This window comes from Tauraco erythrolophus, chromosome 1, assembly GCF_009769465.1.
Source record: "Tauraco erythrolophus isolate bTauEry1 chromosome 1, bTauEry1.pri, whole genome shotgun sequence".
Classification (NCBI taxonomy): Eukaryota; Metazoa; Chordata; class Aves; order Musophagiformes; family Musophagidae; genus Tauraco; species Tauraco erythrolophus.
The window spans coordinates 71,090,191-71,107,794 of NC_141465.1; the positions used below are offsets into that span (position 1 = coordinate 71,090,191).

Here is a 17,604-nt window from a genome sequence, read left to right on the forward strand (position 1 = left end):
CAAGCTTTCTCATGAAGCCAGCAGAAAACCAACCCAACAACAAAAAAATTGGCAGCTTTGTCAGTAGAAATATCTGAACAGTCTATCGACTTGCACTCTGCACATGTGTGGCAGTTCTCATGGTTCACATTTTTTGTGAAGAAACTCGAGGTTCAGTTTCATCCTACTAAAGGGAAGGAAACACTTCCGACATCTTTTCACTCAGAAGAGAAAAGTTTTCCTCCAGACACTTTCCAAAGTTCTGTGCTGTCCACATTCACCAGCAGCAGAAGGAACAAATACAGTGAAGAAAAAGGGGCAGTGATGACAACTGGTTTAGCTTCACAGAATTTCTGCTGTGTGCTCTATGTTTGAAATATTACACTGTGTCTGTTTATATCAAAGCTACACCTTCTAAGGTGCCAAGCACCTTCAGAATAGGCTTAAGCTAAACATGCACAAGCCCACTGAAACCACTGGGGAAACTTACATACCAAAAGTTAAATTTTCCACTTTAGCCATCAAGTCTCTGGGAAAGCAACAGTAACAACATTTTTTTCTATAATCAGACATCGTAAAATCAACAAGCTGGGCACCTCTTTAATGTATGTCAGTAATAAGAGACAACTCACTGCATGCTAATAATTGTTTTATCTACATGCAGCTTCCCACAACCTTTACTAAACTGAGGGTTACTGTAGAGGGTTTAAAATGCCTTTCTGGCAAATCTAGAGCACATAAAAGTTAAATAACAATAATAATCAGCAGCAGCAGCTTTGGACACAGAAATAAATAAATCATTTTGTATAAGGAGGACTTCCAGACATTTTGAAACTGTAGTTAAGCCTCATAAAAATCCCAGTGTGATAATCCAATACACAAGTGCTTATTGCTGAAAGGTCTTCTTGAAGCCCAGAGAAGTTGAATTAATTGTTTCATTAGTTTACCATAGTCCATAATTCCTAGCTCCAAATCTCTTTTTTTAATTGTCTATCACCATGACAACGCAAATAGGCACGATTTACAAAAAAAGACAAGGAGACTGCAATATACGAAGCATCTTTTCTTTACTAAATGAGCTTATATGACACAATCCTCAACCTGTAAAAAATATTTTGAAATTAAGTACAATTCATTACTGTGGATTTTATTATTTTATCTATTCCAGTAGCATTTCAATACTTCTTTGAAGATCAGTGGAATAAGTATTCATTGTTTGTACTACAATAGCTTCTAGAAGTCTTGACCACACTATTACGATACGCACGGATTCTTGGGGTAAAAAAAGGCAAAAATCTTATCCACTGAACAAAGCAGACAGAGAAAATAAAAACAAAAGACATCTGTTTAGTCTTTCTACAAGTCTGATTTTTTTGTAAAACAGAGTTGAGCAATACATTCAAAACTGCAGAAAATGCCTATAGTTAACCTAGGGACTAAGTCCAGATTTCTCAGATACAAATGTATTTTCTCAGTTTTATGGCTGGTTCCAGAGTGGATTTTTCTTTTTACTTTATTGCATAGAATGGATTGTAGCAAAAAGCAAGAGAAATAATAATAATTTAAAAAGTATGTTGAATATTTCCATTGTCTAACCTATTCAAAAGAACATAAAATTCTATGCCCAAATGTCAAAGGCTTATATACGTGTGTACATGCTTTCATATATATACATATACATATGTATGCTGTATACATATACACAACATCTATATACGACCGCTGAAATTATGAAGCTATAAATCCAGTTCCACCTACTGTATTGTGTCTAACCTCACCGTGTTTCTTTCTATCCCTGCCTTGCTTACAAAGCAGTACACACATATTCCTCGATGAGTAGCAATGCTTTAAGGATTGAGCTGTTGAAGCATCTTACATGTCCATTTTCCAGTAAAATTAATTCTAATTGGTAACTTCTAAAAGATTTTAGTAATTTATACAGCTTTTGGTCACAGGGAAGAAGCAAGCCAGAGGCTACTATTCTGTGTATTTCTGAGGAGTTTGTTTTCATTATCCCATACATTTAGACTTTTTCCTTCCCCAAAATCTTGATACCAAAGAAAAAAAGCAAACAAAAAAAAATCCCAGAACCCATCTGACACCTCTGTTTTCTGATGAGGAATCTACTGTTTGATGTTTCTTCCCCGTCCTTTATACTTCAAATATTTTATTGATGAAACAAAGCAAATCTAAGATGTACTTTGTGTTTTAGTTTTCCTTTTCAATGATGGATAATAACTCAACAGTCAATGGTCCTGTTTATTTTATACTTTATGATCCACTCCTTTGATTTGCCTTATGGACAAGAAATTGTTTCAAAGCCAAAACCCCATGGCTTTACAGTTGTTATTTAGAGTCTCCCATTGTCTAAAATAAATTGGCTTTCTGGTAATCACATGATAGTTATATCTCACAAGCACGTCTGGTGTGTTTCCTGTTTTGGGTTCACTTATTAAACTGAAGAAAAGTTCTTAGAAGCTGGTGGTGGACGGGGAGAGGCTGAATTGGCAGCTTTATTACAATTCAACATTTTTTCTGATAAAGGCATAGGAAAAGAAAAGAACTGCATTAAGCATAATAACAGAAATGAAGGGCTTCAGAGGAGTCTAACTGCACCAAAAAAAGTACCATCTCCATCCAGGGATATTTTGGCCCTTCTCCGTGGTATCGTCAGTTGAAGTTCATCCCCTTCTTCTAATTTTGCAATGCCTGGAAAAAGATTTGGAACATTTTTAAGTTAATATTTCAAATAAATACATTATTTTCATAAACTGTATTCAAAAAGTCATTACATGTCATCTTATACACGTAAGCATGGCTCGTTACTTGTGGTGAGTTCTTGTTTATCTTTAGGCACAATCTTACAAATTGCAGCCTACCCAAAGCTGACACTTAACATCCTCTGTGGAGCTGGACCTACTTTCCAATGTGCACTCAGCATATCACAGTTCACTTAAGCAAATGCTGCAAAAATTCTTAACAGTGCTGTATCCAGATTCCCCATGTTACGGTGATGTGACAGTCAAGGTCAACATTGGGTATTGCTGGTCCTAGACCACTCTGTTCCTACAATTCTGGAGGAGGTCTCATGAGCTTTACCAACAAAATGAAGTTACCAGACGTCAGCTGATCCACTGCCACTCTGCTTCCTGCCAGCTGCGCATCAGCTGACGTGATAACCAAAAGAACCTCGCCTTCAAGTTGCAGTCACTGAGCTGAGAGCACATCTAACATCTGTTGCGACACATGCTCAATAGCAAGAGATATTGCAGTGGAATTTGGTTTTCCAGGTGCAAGCAGAAGGCTGGGAATTTGGGAAGCAAGAACCATGAAGTGGCCAGATGGAGTAGAGACCCTAGTTAAGAAAGGGTGGAGTGAAATAAGGGTTTCGGAGGTGGTTCAATAAGGAACTGAAGATGGTTATGATGCCAGAATGTGTGGGTGGAGGGGCAGAAGGTTAAAGAAAATGTTTGGACAGCCTCAATGGCCAGAAGGAAGTAGCTTATTTATTTTTATTTGGAACAAAAAAAAATAGCTTCCTTCCCCATCCCATTTGTTTAATGCCATTACTTGCCAACAGTCAACTCCATCATTCAATGTCACCCATTTTTTTACAAGGCATTAAAAAAAAGATAGCTTTATTCACACAAATCTTGCTGGAAAATAACAAAAGAGAAAAACTTCAAATCCACCATTAAGGGAGAAAGAGCTACTAAATGAGATTTAATAGGACTTGACAATAATTCCTTAAATGCTACTACAAATATATATTGAGCATTGTGTCTCCTGGACTTGCATTAAGTATTCTAAATGGTCTTTCTTGTGGAGTATCTAGTTTGTGCAGTCAGAAAGAGCTCCTAGTAGGAATTAACTATTTTTCATGTAACAAAGAGTAAAACTACAGTAGCCATTATAAGGAGTAGAGAATTAAGCTGATAATAAATATCTTTGGAAATCCCACAGTAAGGTATAAAAAAAAATGGTGGCTAAAATTCATATATAGTGTTTTAAAGCAGAACATAGTTCCTAAATATTTTATCGGGATAACTGAATGTGGAATTCAACCCCTAAGTTAAACTGAGTTCTTCAATAAGGACAGCATTGTACTCCTTTTGTCTGCTTCCAGCATCTAACTGAAAGCAACAAAGGAGAATTATTCAGGTCACTTAAGTTAAATGCATAGCCTCCAGCTGCCAATACTTTATATAAAACTGAGTTTTTTTGAAAGTATTCTGTAATTTTGCAATTAACCAGATCCATTAATGCAGTACATTTTCTTTACAACTGCCACAATACTTAATCACCAAAAACTACAAATTCTATTTGATACAGTTTATTTGCAAACAAAGAAAAGGAAAACTTAGATGTTTACCAGCAGTATAGCAAGAATTATTTGGATAAGACTGTGGCATATTTTGGATGCAACGAAACAATGTCACCAAGCTGAGATCATCACCAAACACATGGGCCTTCTTCCTCTGTATTAGGTGTCCCATAGCAAATGTCGTATCCGTATATAAAACCTACAGAACGAAGAGGTACAGACTTCAAACGTATTGTATGGAGACATTAGAAAACCTTATAAAAGGCAGATGCTGAAGTGAATTGAGCTTTCTCACCTGGCCATATATGAAAAAATATCCTGTTTCTTTGATTACTATTTTATTTCCTTGTTCTTCCAGAGCTGTTCCACGTTTAAAGCTCAGAAGCCAAGGGACAATGCTTGAATCATCTAAAAGAAGCAATAATTTTTGGATAATCAGAAAGAAAGGTTACTTTCTTCATTTTCATCTGCCAAAAATTAACAAAGATGACTTCATAGAATCATAGGATGGTTAGGGTTGGAAGGGACCTCAAAGATCATCTAGTTCCAACCCCCCTGCCATGGGCAGAGAAATCCTCCACTACACCAGGTTGCACAAAGCCTCATCCAATCTGGCCTTGAACACTTCCAGAGATGGGGCATCCACAACTCCTCTGGGCAACCTGTTCCAGTGCCTCACCATCCTCAGAGTGAAGAATTCCTTCCTTAGATCTAATCAAAATTTACACTCTCTGAGTTTAAAGCCATTACCCCTTGTCCTATCAACTACATGCCCTTGTAAAAAGTCCCTCTCCAGCTTTCTTGTAGGCCCCCTTTAGTTACTGGAGGGCTGCTAGGTCTCCCTGGAGCCTTCTCTTCTCCAGAGTTGGATTTCCCCACTGAAAAAAGGATATTTGCAAGAGCTGTCCAGATGCAAAGACCTCTTTTTTCTTTTTTCTTTTTCCTTTTTTCTTTCTTCTTTCTTCTTTTTTCTTTTTTTTTTTTTATTTCAGTGACATAACTCAGTTACTACATTGAAGTTAGATAAAATTGGATAAAATAATTAATACATGGAATAGTTAGCTATAAATCATGGAACATATTCTTACCTTTCTGTTGGATATCACTTTTGCTGTCAGCAATCAGTTGCAAGCAGGCTTGAAGCACTGCAAAGTGAAAGCATTTTGAAATCAAAGAAATACAAATCAGTAATAGAATAGAGTAAGCTTTTGAAACTACTTTAAAAAAAAAAAGACATGAAAAAGAATCTTCTCTCAATCTCACCACTTATTTGAAAACATCATCTTTTGATTTTAACACAGATCTTACTCAAATGTGCCAAAACAAAATTAATACCGCAACACAAGCTAGATAACTTTCAGAGATCATGCAGCTAAGGAGATCTCAGATAGCAGTACAAGTAATACTCACTTGTTTTAATCTCTGGTGCTAATATAATTGAAAAATGTAGCAGTAAGTCAAATGAGCAAGGAATCATCAGACCAGTTAGCCTTGTTAATTTTCTAAGCAAAAGCTCAAAAAAAACCCAACCCTGCAAGCTATGACAGATACCAGATTTTCTAATGATGTTTACTATAGTATTCAAAGAAATTAGTTTCCAGTCATAGTTGCTGTAAAATATTAGTCATATATACTGGTTACATGGTACTTTCGAAATAAATTCTCAAAATCCATACAGATGTACTTTCAATAAGTTTTCAGATACCCATATTCAATCAACCTATACTGAGACTAAGAGGGAAGATACAGAGATGACTGTTAGCAAATTAATGAACACATAGGAAATAGCTTAGTATCTGTCAAAACTGATGCATTACTCAAAACTGTAGAGACTAGTGACACTAATGAGAAACTAGGAGTTAGATCAGAGAAAAATGTTGCAATATGTTAAAACACAGGCTGGCAAGTGAAACAAAGATCTTGTAAGAAAGGCTACTAGGCATAAATGTCAGGGAACAGGATAACAGAAAAAAAGGATAGTTGCATTCGCTTAGGGCAGACTTAAACAAAATCATCTGATTTTAGTGCTACTTTGAGGGTTGGAAAACAGAGAATTAACATTTACTGCACCTGATGGAAACCAAATTAATTTAGTAAGAGTCAAGAGAATAAAATTCTGCCGTGGATTGCTGAATCTCCATTTTTGTGTACCTCTTTTCAAGGTCAGAAGGCTGTGGGTCAGATTTGGCCACTTTTGCTGTAATGGGCAGTGCCCTCCTCCATGGGATGTCACTTCTACATCTCACAGTGGTACCCATGTGCACAACCAAGTGCCCAGCAGCACAAACCTCTCGCTGCATGGCAGGTAGTGAGAGGATTTGAGTAGAAAGCAGCCTCTCTCTGTATCTAAGTCTCCTTTCCACAGGGGCCTGCCTGGAAACACCAGAATGGGGCTGGATGCTCACCATCACTGAGTGGTGCCAACTGGCAGTGGACAAAGATTCAAGCGCAAGTGAGGGAATGCTCCAATGTCGCAATGGTCACACAACCTGTGAGCCCTACTTATGTTAACAGGAACACTATCCCACAAGCTCCCATTTCCTGCACTGGAACGTCTCCTTGAGTTCTATCAATGCTCATCAATAATGTGCCAAAATCTACAGATTTTCAAACTAAGAATTTAAAGGGATCTGAATTCCCTGCTTTCTGATAAGGAACAGAAAAAACAAGCCGACACAAAATCGAAAAAGGTTTTATACTTTTTCGATAAAAGTCATTTTTTTATCAATCACACTTGTGAGCAACAGAATTTTATGAAAAGAAGCTTCCAAATAAAATCAAAATGCCATTTTCTGGAGTCACATAACAAAGCACATCAGGCATTTTATTTCACAAGGCATTCATTCGCTCTCCTTCCAAGCAAAATACCTACCTACTGAATGGAATTTGCTGATTCCCTAGTATTTCAGTAAGCTAAATCAAAAATTTCACTCTTGCTTTAAAAGAAAGGCCACCGTATTTTCCACTACCCAAACAAGACAGGATTTGTTATAATTTACATTAACCACCTGCTATCCAACTGGGTACCAATAAGTGGTGTCCACAAGCAGTGAAAGTTATGGCTACTTTAGCAACCCCTGTTAAAACTGCTCTGCAAACTCGATTGACATTCTTGAAACTATCCTGATTCGCAGTGTGCAAGTCTGAATTTATGTATCAGTCATTTGCAGCATTGAAATACTAGTCATCATTGCTGAGAACTACTATGCAATAATTAAAATAAGCAAGTTCAGTACAGTCTAAGACCTCTTCTGTCTTTCGAAAACACAAACCAACTCTCCTTTATTCTAAAAATCTACATATATTCTCCAAAATATCTCACTATCTCTTTTTTTAGTGTATGCAGATGGAAATAAGTCTCCACAGAAAATAGTAAGCTTGCTTTTCATGAGGAAATACAGATAAAGCAGTGTCATTCATGACAATAAAGAGAACAGAAATTAGCACAGTGGCCATTTTACCTAAAGCCACAAAGGACAAATAATATCTAAAAAAGCGTTTGATGGATTGAAAACCAACATGCTTCAAAAAAAAATGTTCAGGAGCCAAGACTGACACATTACTATTTCCAGTATATACAATCACTTTGCTTTGACCTCAGTGGAACTGCCTATGTGCTTAAAAGTAAGTAATTCATTGAAACAAATTCAGAGGAAACAAAATTACTATTAAAGAGACTATATGGATATACAGAGTACATTTTCTGTATAAATTAATGGGATATTCAGTAAAAAGATAACACCATTAAGAAATATTAGCAATTCTATTCCAAGAAGGACCCAAACCTTACCTGATGTACAATATCAAGAATATATGCATTACAAAATATGAGTTGAATAATTACTATCAGCACTGAGCAGAATAAATCAAAAGGTGTACCTGAACACCCTTCAGCCCAGTGTAAATCAACCCTGAGCATCGGGGTTATCTAAAGTACTTTTGAATAATTCATAATGCAAGCAGAATACAAGATTTGTAAAATACAGCTTTAAAATGTGTAGAAGTATCCAGACAGAGTGTCACCATGAAGTCTAGTTGTATAAACAGAATGTATTTAGAACAACAAAGTGTGCCCTGTTCTCTTGTGACTTCAAGCAATAGCGTTGCTTTGACGAGCATTTTTTTTTCTGATTTTAACTGCTCTGTGGGGTGTGGGTGGGGACAAGATTTCAGAATCTCTCTTCTTCCATGAAGAGAACAGACAATTCTGAAGAAATTTGTGACTCCAGATGCCTTTATAAACCACAGCCAGCACATGAAGGGATGTGTTCTTCACAGGTTGAGCAATGTAACCACAATTATTTAAAAAAAAGTTAGCTTTTGCAGCAGGATAGGAACACAGTCTTCTGCTTATGTGCATGATTTGGTATGAATTTGCCCTCCCATGCAAGTTTTTGTATTATTTAACTTGCATAATTTTTTTTAATATTTTGAAGTCTAACTTCATAATCCATCTAAACAAAATTTCAAGTGTGTTATCTGTGAACTCAAGCACAAATTTTTAAGTTTTGATATCTGAGGCCTGAGACATCTATCTTAATTTTTAGTGAAATAAAAACAAGCAAAAAGCCTGAACTTTAAAAAACAGACCTGCTTGTTTAGGTTCCTTCTTTGGTCTAGGTCTGTTCTCTGCAGACTTCCTGAAACATACTTAAACACTAGATATTCAGTTTATAAATTATATGCATGTTCTTGAACAATCTGCAGTTCTTCTTTCAACTTCGTCATTTCGCATCACAAGAGATCTCCTTTTACTTTTTGTTTGTGCATTTTTATAGACTGGTTAATTTGGTGCTTTTTAATTAAGAAGTCTTTATATGGAATTAATCATGGATTAAATCAGTCCTTGCATTAAAATGGCTTGGTCATAGTTACAGATATGACGCAGATCTAACAAATATCTTCAAAGTATTGATAGCATTATTTTCACCTTTACAGAATTACCAGTGACATGTTACAACCAGAGTGACAAGGAAATTTTTTACTAAGAATTAAGAATACTTTATGTAGACTTCTGTTATACAGTATAAAGCAAAATATTGTTTTTAAAAACTAGAGTCTATTTTGTGTAGTTTTTGATTGCACAGTGTTCTGCGTAATACACAACACTGATTCATTCATTCAGTAAGTGGAATTCTTCATGTAAAAGCATTTTATCCCGTAATTTTCTATCCTTTCGCATAGAAGGGCCTACTTCCTTTTGAGTTAGCCTGTTGTCAGCAGAAACAAAAAAGAATAACATATCTTTTCAAGAAGTAGGTCGGTCTTTTTTTTTTTTTAAATTACAAGAACTCTTATATTTCCCCTCTTCAAATAATAAAATAAGAAGTATTTTGAATATTTGGTGTGGGAAGTTTATGTGTGGCATTTGTTTAGACTAGTAACAAAAGCTTAGGTTTCTTCATTCAAAGATTGCTAAAGTCAAATTCCACTTGTAAATGTTCTTGCTACCCCTCTGTCACAGAGATCTAAACCAACAACATACAAAGTCAACACACTTCTAATCAACAAATGTATCAATTTGCCAGCAAGGCAATTATACCAAGAACAATGGCAAAATTCTCACAACTTATATGCCACATTTGCATGGCAATACTTATTTCCTGTGGACACAACTTATATTGGGGTAGAACCTGGGAACCACTGTTAAAAAAAATTGCCAAGTCACATGCAAGGTTAACCTGTTTCACTGCTGTGCAGAATTACTTAGAATTTCTCCTCAGTTCCTTCCATATATGAAATCGGAGTGATTGAGATGGATAACCTCAATACACCACATTAAATATAGATCATGGGTGCTCCAATCTGATCACAGCAGAATGTTGACTGAGCTGGAGTTTACAGAAGGCCTGTTGCTCACCCCTCTAGTTGGCCATGGGAATTAGAATCCCACAATGATCAGAATGAAGCACAGAGAGAGAGTGTAAATGAAACTTGACATTCATACATTGAACTGGCTTAGGTAATAGAACCTACGTCTTGTTCCTCGACTCAAGTGCACATACATCTTAGAAGGAAGCACACAGGCAAGGCAATCAATAATTGTGACCAGGGTATAAAATTCAGGAGAAGTTTTTGTTGTGTAGCAGTTTTCCTCTACAGGCAGAATTTATAAAAAGAAAGACATATTTTATGCTTTATGTGTCCTGATATGACATTTGCCCAGAAATGGTTAGATGATCTAGCTGCCTGCATATTAATAATATGTACCTTTCAAAATCACCCATTAACTCCTACTCATTGTATCAAGAACTCTGGTTCTGACTGCTAACTGTACAGTTGTATTTGAAATTGATGCTTGAAACCCATCTCTTCAACCTACTTGAGCTGGAAATTTTCTTAAGACACAAAATGTACATACCACTACTGATGACTAATAGTTTTATGCACGAACACAGACAAATGCATACTTCATACAAATATGAAAGAACAACATTGTGTTAGATAGGTTTTCATTCAATTGTCATTTAAATTAAAACTCTAATTTGTGTCCACGTTTATGCACATAACATCAAGCAAATAGAAAAAAAAATAAAATGGAAATTCCATATGTTCAAGAAGGGCTGTGCTGGGCCTAAAAAGAATCATGGGGCATCTATTTCTGGAAATTGATAATTAAAGTTTAAAAAGAAAACAGAATCGAATCACAACTTTATTTATAAACAAAATAATGGTTCTATGTTTTACTTCTGCTCTCTGATGAGAAGTAATTGTATATCAGTGGCATTTTCAAGTATTCAGTTTCTAAGGAATTGGTCCACGTTAAAGTGAAATTATGGATCAACAATAATTATGAGACCACACTCTGCTTTGAGATCTTGTTGAAGCAAACAGAAGTAGGACAAGAACAAGGCTCCTCACTCAATACCCTAATTTATCTACCATCATATGAGAAGGAGTGCAGTGCATATGCAGGATGATCTGGAGGTTGCCGGCATTCTGGTACCCAGAAATGAGCACGAGAAGATCAAAATGCAGGGCAAGTAATTGTGTGGACATGAAGTAACAGCCAGGATTCAGCACCATGAACAACACCATGTTCTTGTATTTCACTCACTCTGCTAAAACAAAATTTAACATTGACAAGTAGGTTCATGGTCATCAGTGAAGTCTGATCTGAAAAAGTCTAACATCTTACTGAACTCTGGCAAGTTTAATTTGTTGCAATTAGAGCAGGCAGAAAGGTAACCCTGTCTAACCGATGACATTTTATATAAATGCAAGATTTGTCATTTACTTTTTTATATACAGAAATACGGTGGTCATGTTAGAAAACAGTTTTGTAGTAGGTCAACCTATGTAGCTTTTCCCTTTTAAATAAATATTCCTATTCTGTGCTTTCTGGTATCCATCCTAAACAACTTTAAAGCCAGCTGTATCTTTAAAAAAAAGCTTACAGAAATAAATAGCTTAATTAGACTTTTATGTGAAGAAAGATAAACAGGTATAATCAGAGGTGGCTACCTGATGAGAAGAATCTTATGTCTGCCAGAAGCACAGCTGAGAAGCCTAAACCCCTCCTCTCCCCGTGAACCCTCAAATAGCAATAAGAATAAAGATGAAAGCTACTGTGAAGAGAACTGAATAACTTGCAGAGTACTGATGCTATACAATTCATTCCAAAAAAGACATGCTTCCTTATTTTTCAAGATACATGTGCTTTAGGTACAAAAGATCACTAGTTTTTATTTGGGAGATGGTAGGATGGGGAGAGCAGGGGAGCTCTGTGGCTCCCATGATAGGAAAAAGGCTACAAGAAAAATAATTTAAGCAATCTGTCCTCAGTCTTGTTTGTGAAATCACTCTTAGCCAAGACCCTGAACCAAAGATTACTAATGAAATAGAATAAATCCCATTTAAACCTATGGATTTTGGGTGATATCCTAAATAAATACCCTCTTTTGAGAGACTTGGATGTAAGTAGAGTGATTATACTCTAGAACTTAAATTTCATTTAGTTTGCTGAAGCTTAAGTGATATACATTTCACAATAATTAGTCAATCAAAAGCCCATTTTAAGCGAAGTCTGACTTAGTCTTTACCTACAGATGACTCCATTTTAACTTCATCTATTAATAATTCAAGATATCAGAATTCATCAATTAAAACAATCTAAAAGTATCTATAAGAGGATTGAACTGATTTAGCAACTCAAGAACATTTTTAGTTACTCGGTGCAATTAGAAAAATTTTGTATTTCATCCTATCAGGCATCATTGTGTTTGGAAAGAGAAAAAGAAAAAAAAAATAGATATTTTATCCCCAAAGGAAACAAATATATCCCATTCATATTCCAATATTATGACACACATCAGATGTCTTTTATGGAGCACAGTCTTCAGCGTCATCTGCAGCACCTTTTAAAAAGGCCATGATAAAACATCTTACTGGATAGGCATGCCTTTATTAATTTTTCTAATTATATTAATAGATTGTTTTAATGCAGAAATTATGCTAACTACTGATTTCCTTGTAGTCTGACTCTTTTGACAGGTACAAGCCAGACTTTTGCTTTGAAAACTCTTACTTCTCTAAAGTTAAGGAGCTTTCTTGTTACTTCTCTCTTTTGATAAGCATGTTTTCCCAGAAAAATGACTTGGCATTTTTAATAATAGCTTTGCCTCCCTGATATTGATCAGAGTGGAACAGGTTAGGCATTACCCTGAGCTGAGAATGATGGGTTTAGAATTGAGCAATTCACAATCTGATGGATTTAAAATTGCCTTACTCAACTCTACCACATCATCGAGAAATACCTCCGTTACAAGAAGCAGATTCAGGATCTGATGTTCAAAGTTCAAGCTGCAGATAGCATGAAATTCTGGTACCTTAGACAGTATGGTAACTATCAGGAGAATATATTGACAGTTAACACTGTTCATTCAGCAATAATTGTAAAAACTGTAATGGGCTCTGGGAGCACAGATCGGCTGAGAGGAGAAGATAGGAGTCAAGCACTGCTGCTTTTCTCAAGACAGTATCCAACTGTGGCATCCCAACCCGCTCCACCGGGTGCTATTTACCTGTTTCTTCTGTGTGGACAACAGACCTTCTTCCCCTATTTCTGCTCCCATTCCAGATTTCCTTTTGGAAGCTTTCAGCCAGGCCAGGACCGGGAAGCCTGTTCTCCTAAGGGGGAAAAGCGACAGTCAGTGAAAGCAGCCTCACCTTCGCTCATCCCCTGCAAGACGAAAACCACCCCTCCGGCTTACCTGCCTGGTGCCAGCTGCAGACACTTGCAGGAAGGAAGAAACAGAGGTACCTGCTTTATTTTCATCAGGGAACATGGGTGGCCGGTCTAGCGGAGACCTTGCCTGGACCCTGTGGATCAGCTCGCTGCGCAGAGCTTCCAGTTCTGTTTTCAGGCTGATAACATGGTAAAGAGACACTGCTGCAAGACAAGAGGACAGGAGCATGGCAAGCCACAGGAATGTGAGAGAAAAAGGTCCCGTGGTGCCTGAGGCAGCACCGGGGTGGGCAGAGGGAGAGAAGGCGGTATCCTTTGGTTGGATGACGTGCACACACTCCACGGATTTCATCGCTGCTCTTTCCTCACTAAAGCCAGAGGGATTGTTCAGCTGTCCCCTTCCGAGGTGCAATCCATGTTACCAGTTGCTCTCTGAAACTAAGGGCATCCAGAATAAGTGAACAAAACGCCCAGATCATTTCCTGTCATATGAAGCCGTTGATAGAACCATTAAACTTAATGTACAGAGTGAAGGTCTAAGATTCGGTCTCCGTTTAGTTTTCTTCTTTCTCTGCTGCATTTTGGAAATTAATGTTTTCTTATGAGCCGCTTGCTCAACCCGCCTTCCTCCTTTCACTTTCAACTATTTATTTTTGTGGCAGCTTGCTATTACCGTTTCCCATTATCTTTACATTTAGGCGCAGCCAGTACCACTGGTAATTTAGAACCTTATCTAAAAGTGCAGAAACAATATAACGTTTCCTGGCAGCATATTATCCAGTGCTACTTAAAAGACATACACACATGATGATATGTGTGCCTCTGCATGCGTGTAGGTATATAGATGTACTGTGTATATACCGTACATCACATATTTTTTTATATATATATATATATATTCACATCTGAAGTGGCTATATGCGTACAAAGGAGACAACCTATTCAAACAAAAATTGTTGTGGTTTCCTAAACACTGTAGTGAAAAATATTCCCAGGTATGAGTAACAAATTACTGGTCTTCAACCATATGAAGCTGCAGATTCTGCAGTTCAGTTCCTCACACTAACTTGAAAAGGGATGACTTTTTACTAAACTTATCTAATAAATATAGTTTCTCTACAGAATTCAAGGACCTGGATTAATGCAAAAGGTGATACAGAGAAGCGGGGAGAGGAAACTTGGGGTGGGGCAGCTAGAAGGGGTGAAAACTAGAGGATGGGAAAGAATAAGAGAGGGGAAAAATCAGAGGGGGAAAGGGCAGGGGGTATAGAAGGAACATAACATTTAGAGAATTTTTAAAAATCTCTAAAACTTTAAACATGCATATTTCAGTATTTCAGGTGAATCGTGAATGTCTGGCTTAAGCTTATCTTTTTAAGGTTTTACTAGTCCTTTCATCTTAAAACCTTACATTAGGAATTTCTTTCTTCTTTGCAGCAGCAAGACTACCTAAATATCCCAACCATGCTTATTGTATCATCTTTTCACACAGAATTGAAGTTTTACTCCTTTGTTAAAAGTTTCAGTGGTCTGGGACAGAGAAAAAGATCAAAAAGCATCGCAATTAGGGGTAAAATCAATAGGTCAACTCCCCACTGCAATCTAAATTTTTTTACCATGTAAGTAAATTTTATCTTTGCAAGAGAGTGAACTTTTACAGGGCCATCTGGATACTGCATAATGAATCCTGATGGCAACACTTGTCAGAGTAGTTTGGACCAAGTTAATTCTGTTGGGGTGGAGAAGGAAGTAGGAGCAACAATAGAGTAACATCTTTCGTAGCCTCTCCCACTTCCATTTCTTAAAACTATGAGAAATTGAGGGTTATTTACCCTCTTTACCATCTTCTGTTGTCATGCAAGGTACTCTTTTCCTTACTTTGCCACCTCTAGCAACCGCCCAAAATCCTGCACCAACAAGTAATACTTTTCCTAAATGCAGAGGAAAAAAAAATCATACCACATTTCTTAACATGCCCCTGAAGGTACGTACATACTGTGAGAAATGATACAGAAATCAGTGCAGAGTGGAACAAGAGCAGAATAGCGTATGATTTCTGTACCTATTTTCAAGGCTAAATTAAGATGTAAATGGGGCTGCATTTTGAAGGAAAATTAAGATGAACTAAGGTAGGTTTTTTTGAACAGAATAAACAATAATTAGAACTAAATAGACACACCATGAAGCATCACTAGACATCAGGACATTACTAGCCTGGTACTGACTGTGTTCCAGAAACAAAATAATACGACAGTTGGAAAAGAAGTGCTATTTAAGAAAATGAAAGCAAGTGAAAGAATGAAAGTTATAACTAGCTATCCAGGAATACAGAGAAACAACCGGCCGGTGTGGTCTCTGCAGTCATTAACATATAAGAAAATAACAGACAGGTATATAATTAGCATCACTCTAGTCACTTCTAGAGAAAATAGGCTGTTCCCAGCCTCCACACTTTCTTTAAATGGGGTCATTATTTGGGCTGACAAAATAATCGTGGTAACACAGAGGACTTCTGTAAGACATTTGGCTTTGTCTCACTTATCTTTCTGACAAATGAGAATTTCAAAGGGAAGATGAAGAAAACCAGAACAGCCTACACATGGTAAATTGTTAAATTCAACAAGTATTTCCAGTTAGGTATCAAAAGGATCATGCTGTTTGCAATGTTTTGTTGTTCTATAGCTTCATAAGCAGTAAAGTGGTTTGAAAGAAAATATAATTTTAGGCAACTTTTGTGATGAGAAAAACATAGTGGAACAATATATAATGACAGTGAGAGATCAATCATGAAAAACAACATGAATTGCCTAGAAATATATTTAGCTGAACAACTTCCATTTTCACACAATCAAATGAAGCTTCAGTAAATTGCAGACTACTAATTGCATTAAAGTAAAAATGACTTTAAAAACCCCAAACAAACAAAAAAACCCATGCTAGTTGCAGAGCCTAGAGCATGGAGTCAGTGCCTCGATGCTTGCCACTATGTCTTTTCATAACATACTGTCCTTATGATTCCTCTTGTTGGCAGAGCTGCAAAGTAGTCCTTAACCTGCTTAAAGCAAAGTCAGGAAGATTAACACACGTGCAGTTTCTTCTGCGTTTTAAATTATGTCTAAAGAGGACTAAGGAGGGCTCAGATTAGCCTTCCATTAGCAAACATAGGAGGATGTTGACTTGAGCTGAACATGAGCTTTCAGTGGAACTTTCTTACTGAAACAAAGTGTAGAAACAAAGGATATATATGCTGGAGCAAAATACTAAGCGAAAAGAAGAGGTAACAGTAACTGTGCTTTTATAATCAACAAAACTGTTTGCATGTAGTTTTGACTGCCAAAACTGAACAGTGGAAATCAGGGTTCAGAAGAAAAATTCAGAATGAATATAAGAGGCCTAAAGAACTCATCACAGTAAGGGTATATTCAGTTTGTGGTTAGCAGCCTGCTTCTACTGGCCAGCTTCTCTGAAAACCGTTTTGCAAAAGCTTGTACCATATTGACTCGTTTTGGCTCAAGACACACACGCTATGCTACACGTGCATGCAGTAAAACCTTAGGGCAACAAATGACCACCTCAAGCCCAGTTCAAAGCAGTGTTTTCCAAACTATTTCTAGAAAAGAAAATGTCACTGCATTAAACTGCAGAAACCTAGTCCTGGCAATCTAACTCTGGAAGCAAATAGGAATAAACCCTTATAACATAGGTATTCTGAAAACATGGTCCTATTTTGCGTGCACAGTACAGTTGATTCATGCACACACAGTGAATCCAACCATTTAGTGCCTCCTTATCCCAAAGAACAAGCTATGTTGAACACTCAGGTTGACTGGCCAAGTGACCTCTTTAATTTAGCCAAGGAAAACTATTAAGAAATGCCTTGGCTAGTCTAAGAATTTTACTTAACCAATTCTTTTCGTAAAAAGAGCAAACTTCTAAAACTCAAAATAAGAAGGAAAAAAACTCACTACCACTGAAGACTCTTAATGGAGACAATGTTTCCCTAAGACAAATGGATTCTTGAACAAAATGGAGGCTGGTTAAACCTTCCAAGATGTTACAGCAGAAAAATCCCCTGTAATTTCTGCAAGCAATTAACTTTTTTCATTTCCTTTAT

At 36.8% G+C, this 17,604-nt stretch overlaps 1 protein-coding gene across 1 annotated transcript; it reads right to left on the minus strand.

The window, feature by feature from the left end:
* Nucleotides 1-1,562: 1,562 nt before the first annotated feature.
* On the minus strand, nucleotides 1,563-14,068 carry TNFSF13B (TNF superfamily member 13b). The gene is made up of 6 exons (XM_009984527.2): nucleotides 13,516-14,068; nucleotides 13,327-13,432; nucleotides 5,392-5,448; nucleotides 4,599-4,711; nucleotides 4,352-4,502; nucleotides 1,563-2,688 (listed from the first exon to the last, which is right to left on the minus strand). Exons 1-6 carry the CDS (start codon nucleotides 13,840-13,842, stop codon nucleotides 2,576-2,578), a joined length of 867 nt encoding a protein of 288 aa, XP_009982829.1. The 5' UTR covers nucleotides 13,843-14,068; the 3' UTR covers nucleotides 1,563-2,575.
* Nucleotides 14,069-17,604: the final 3,536 nt, after the last annotated feature.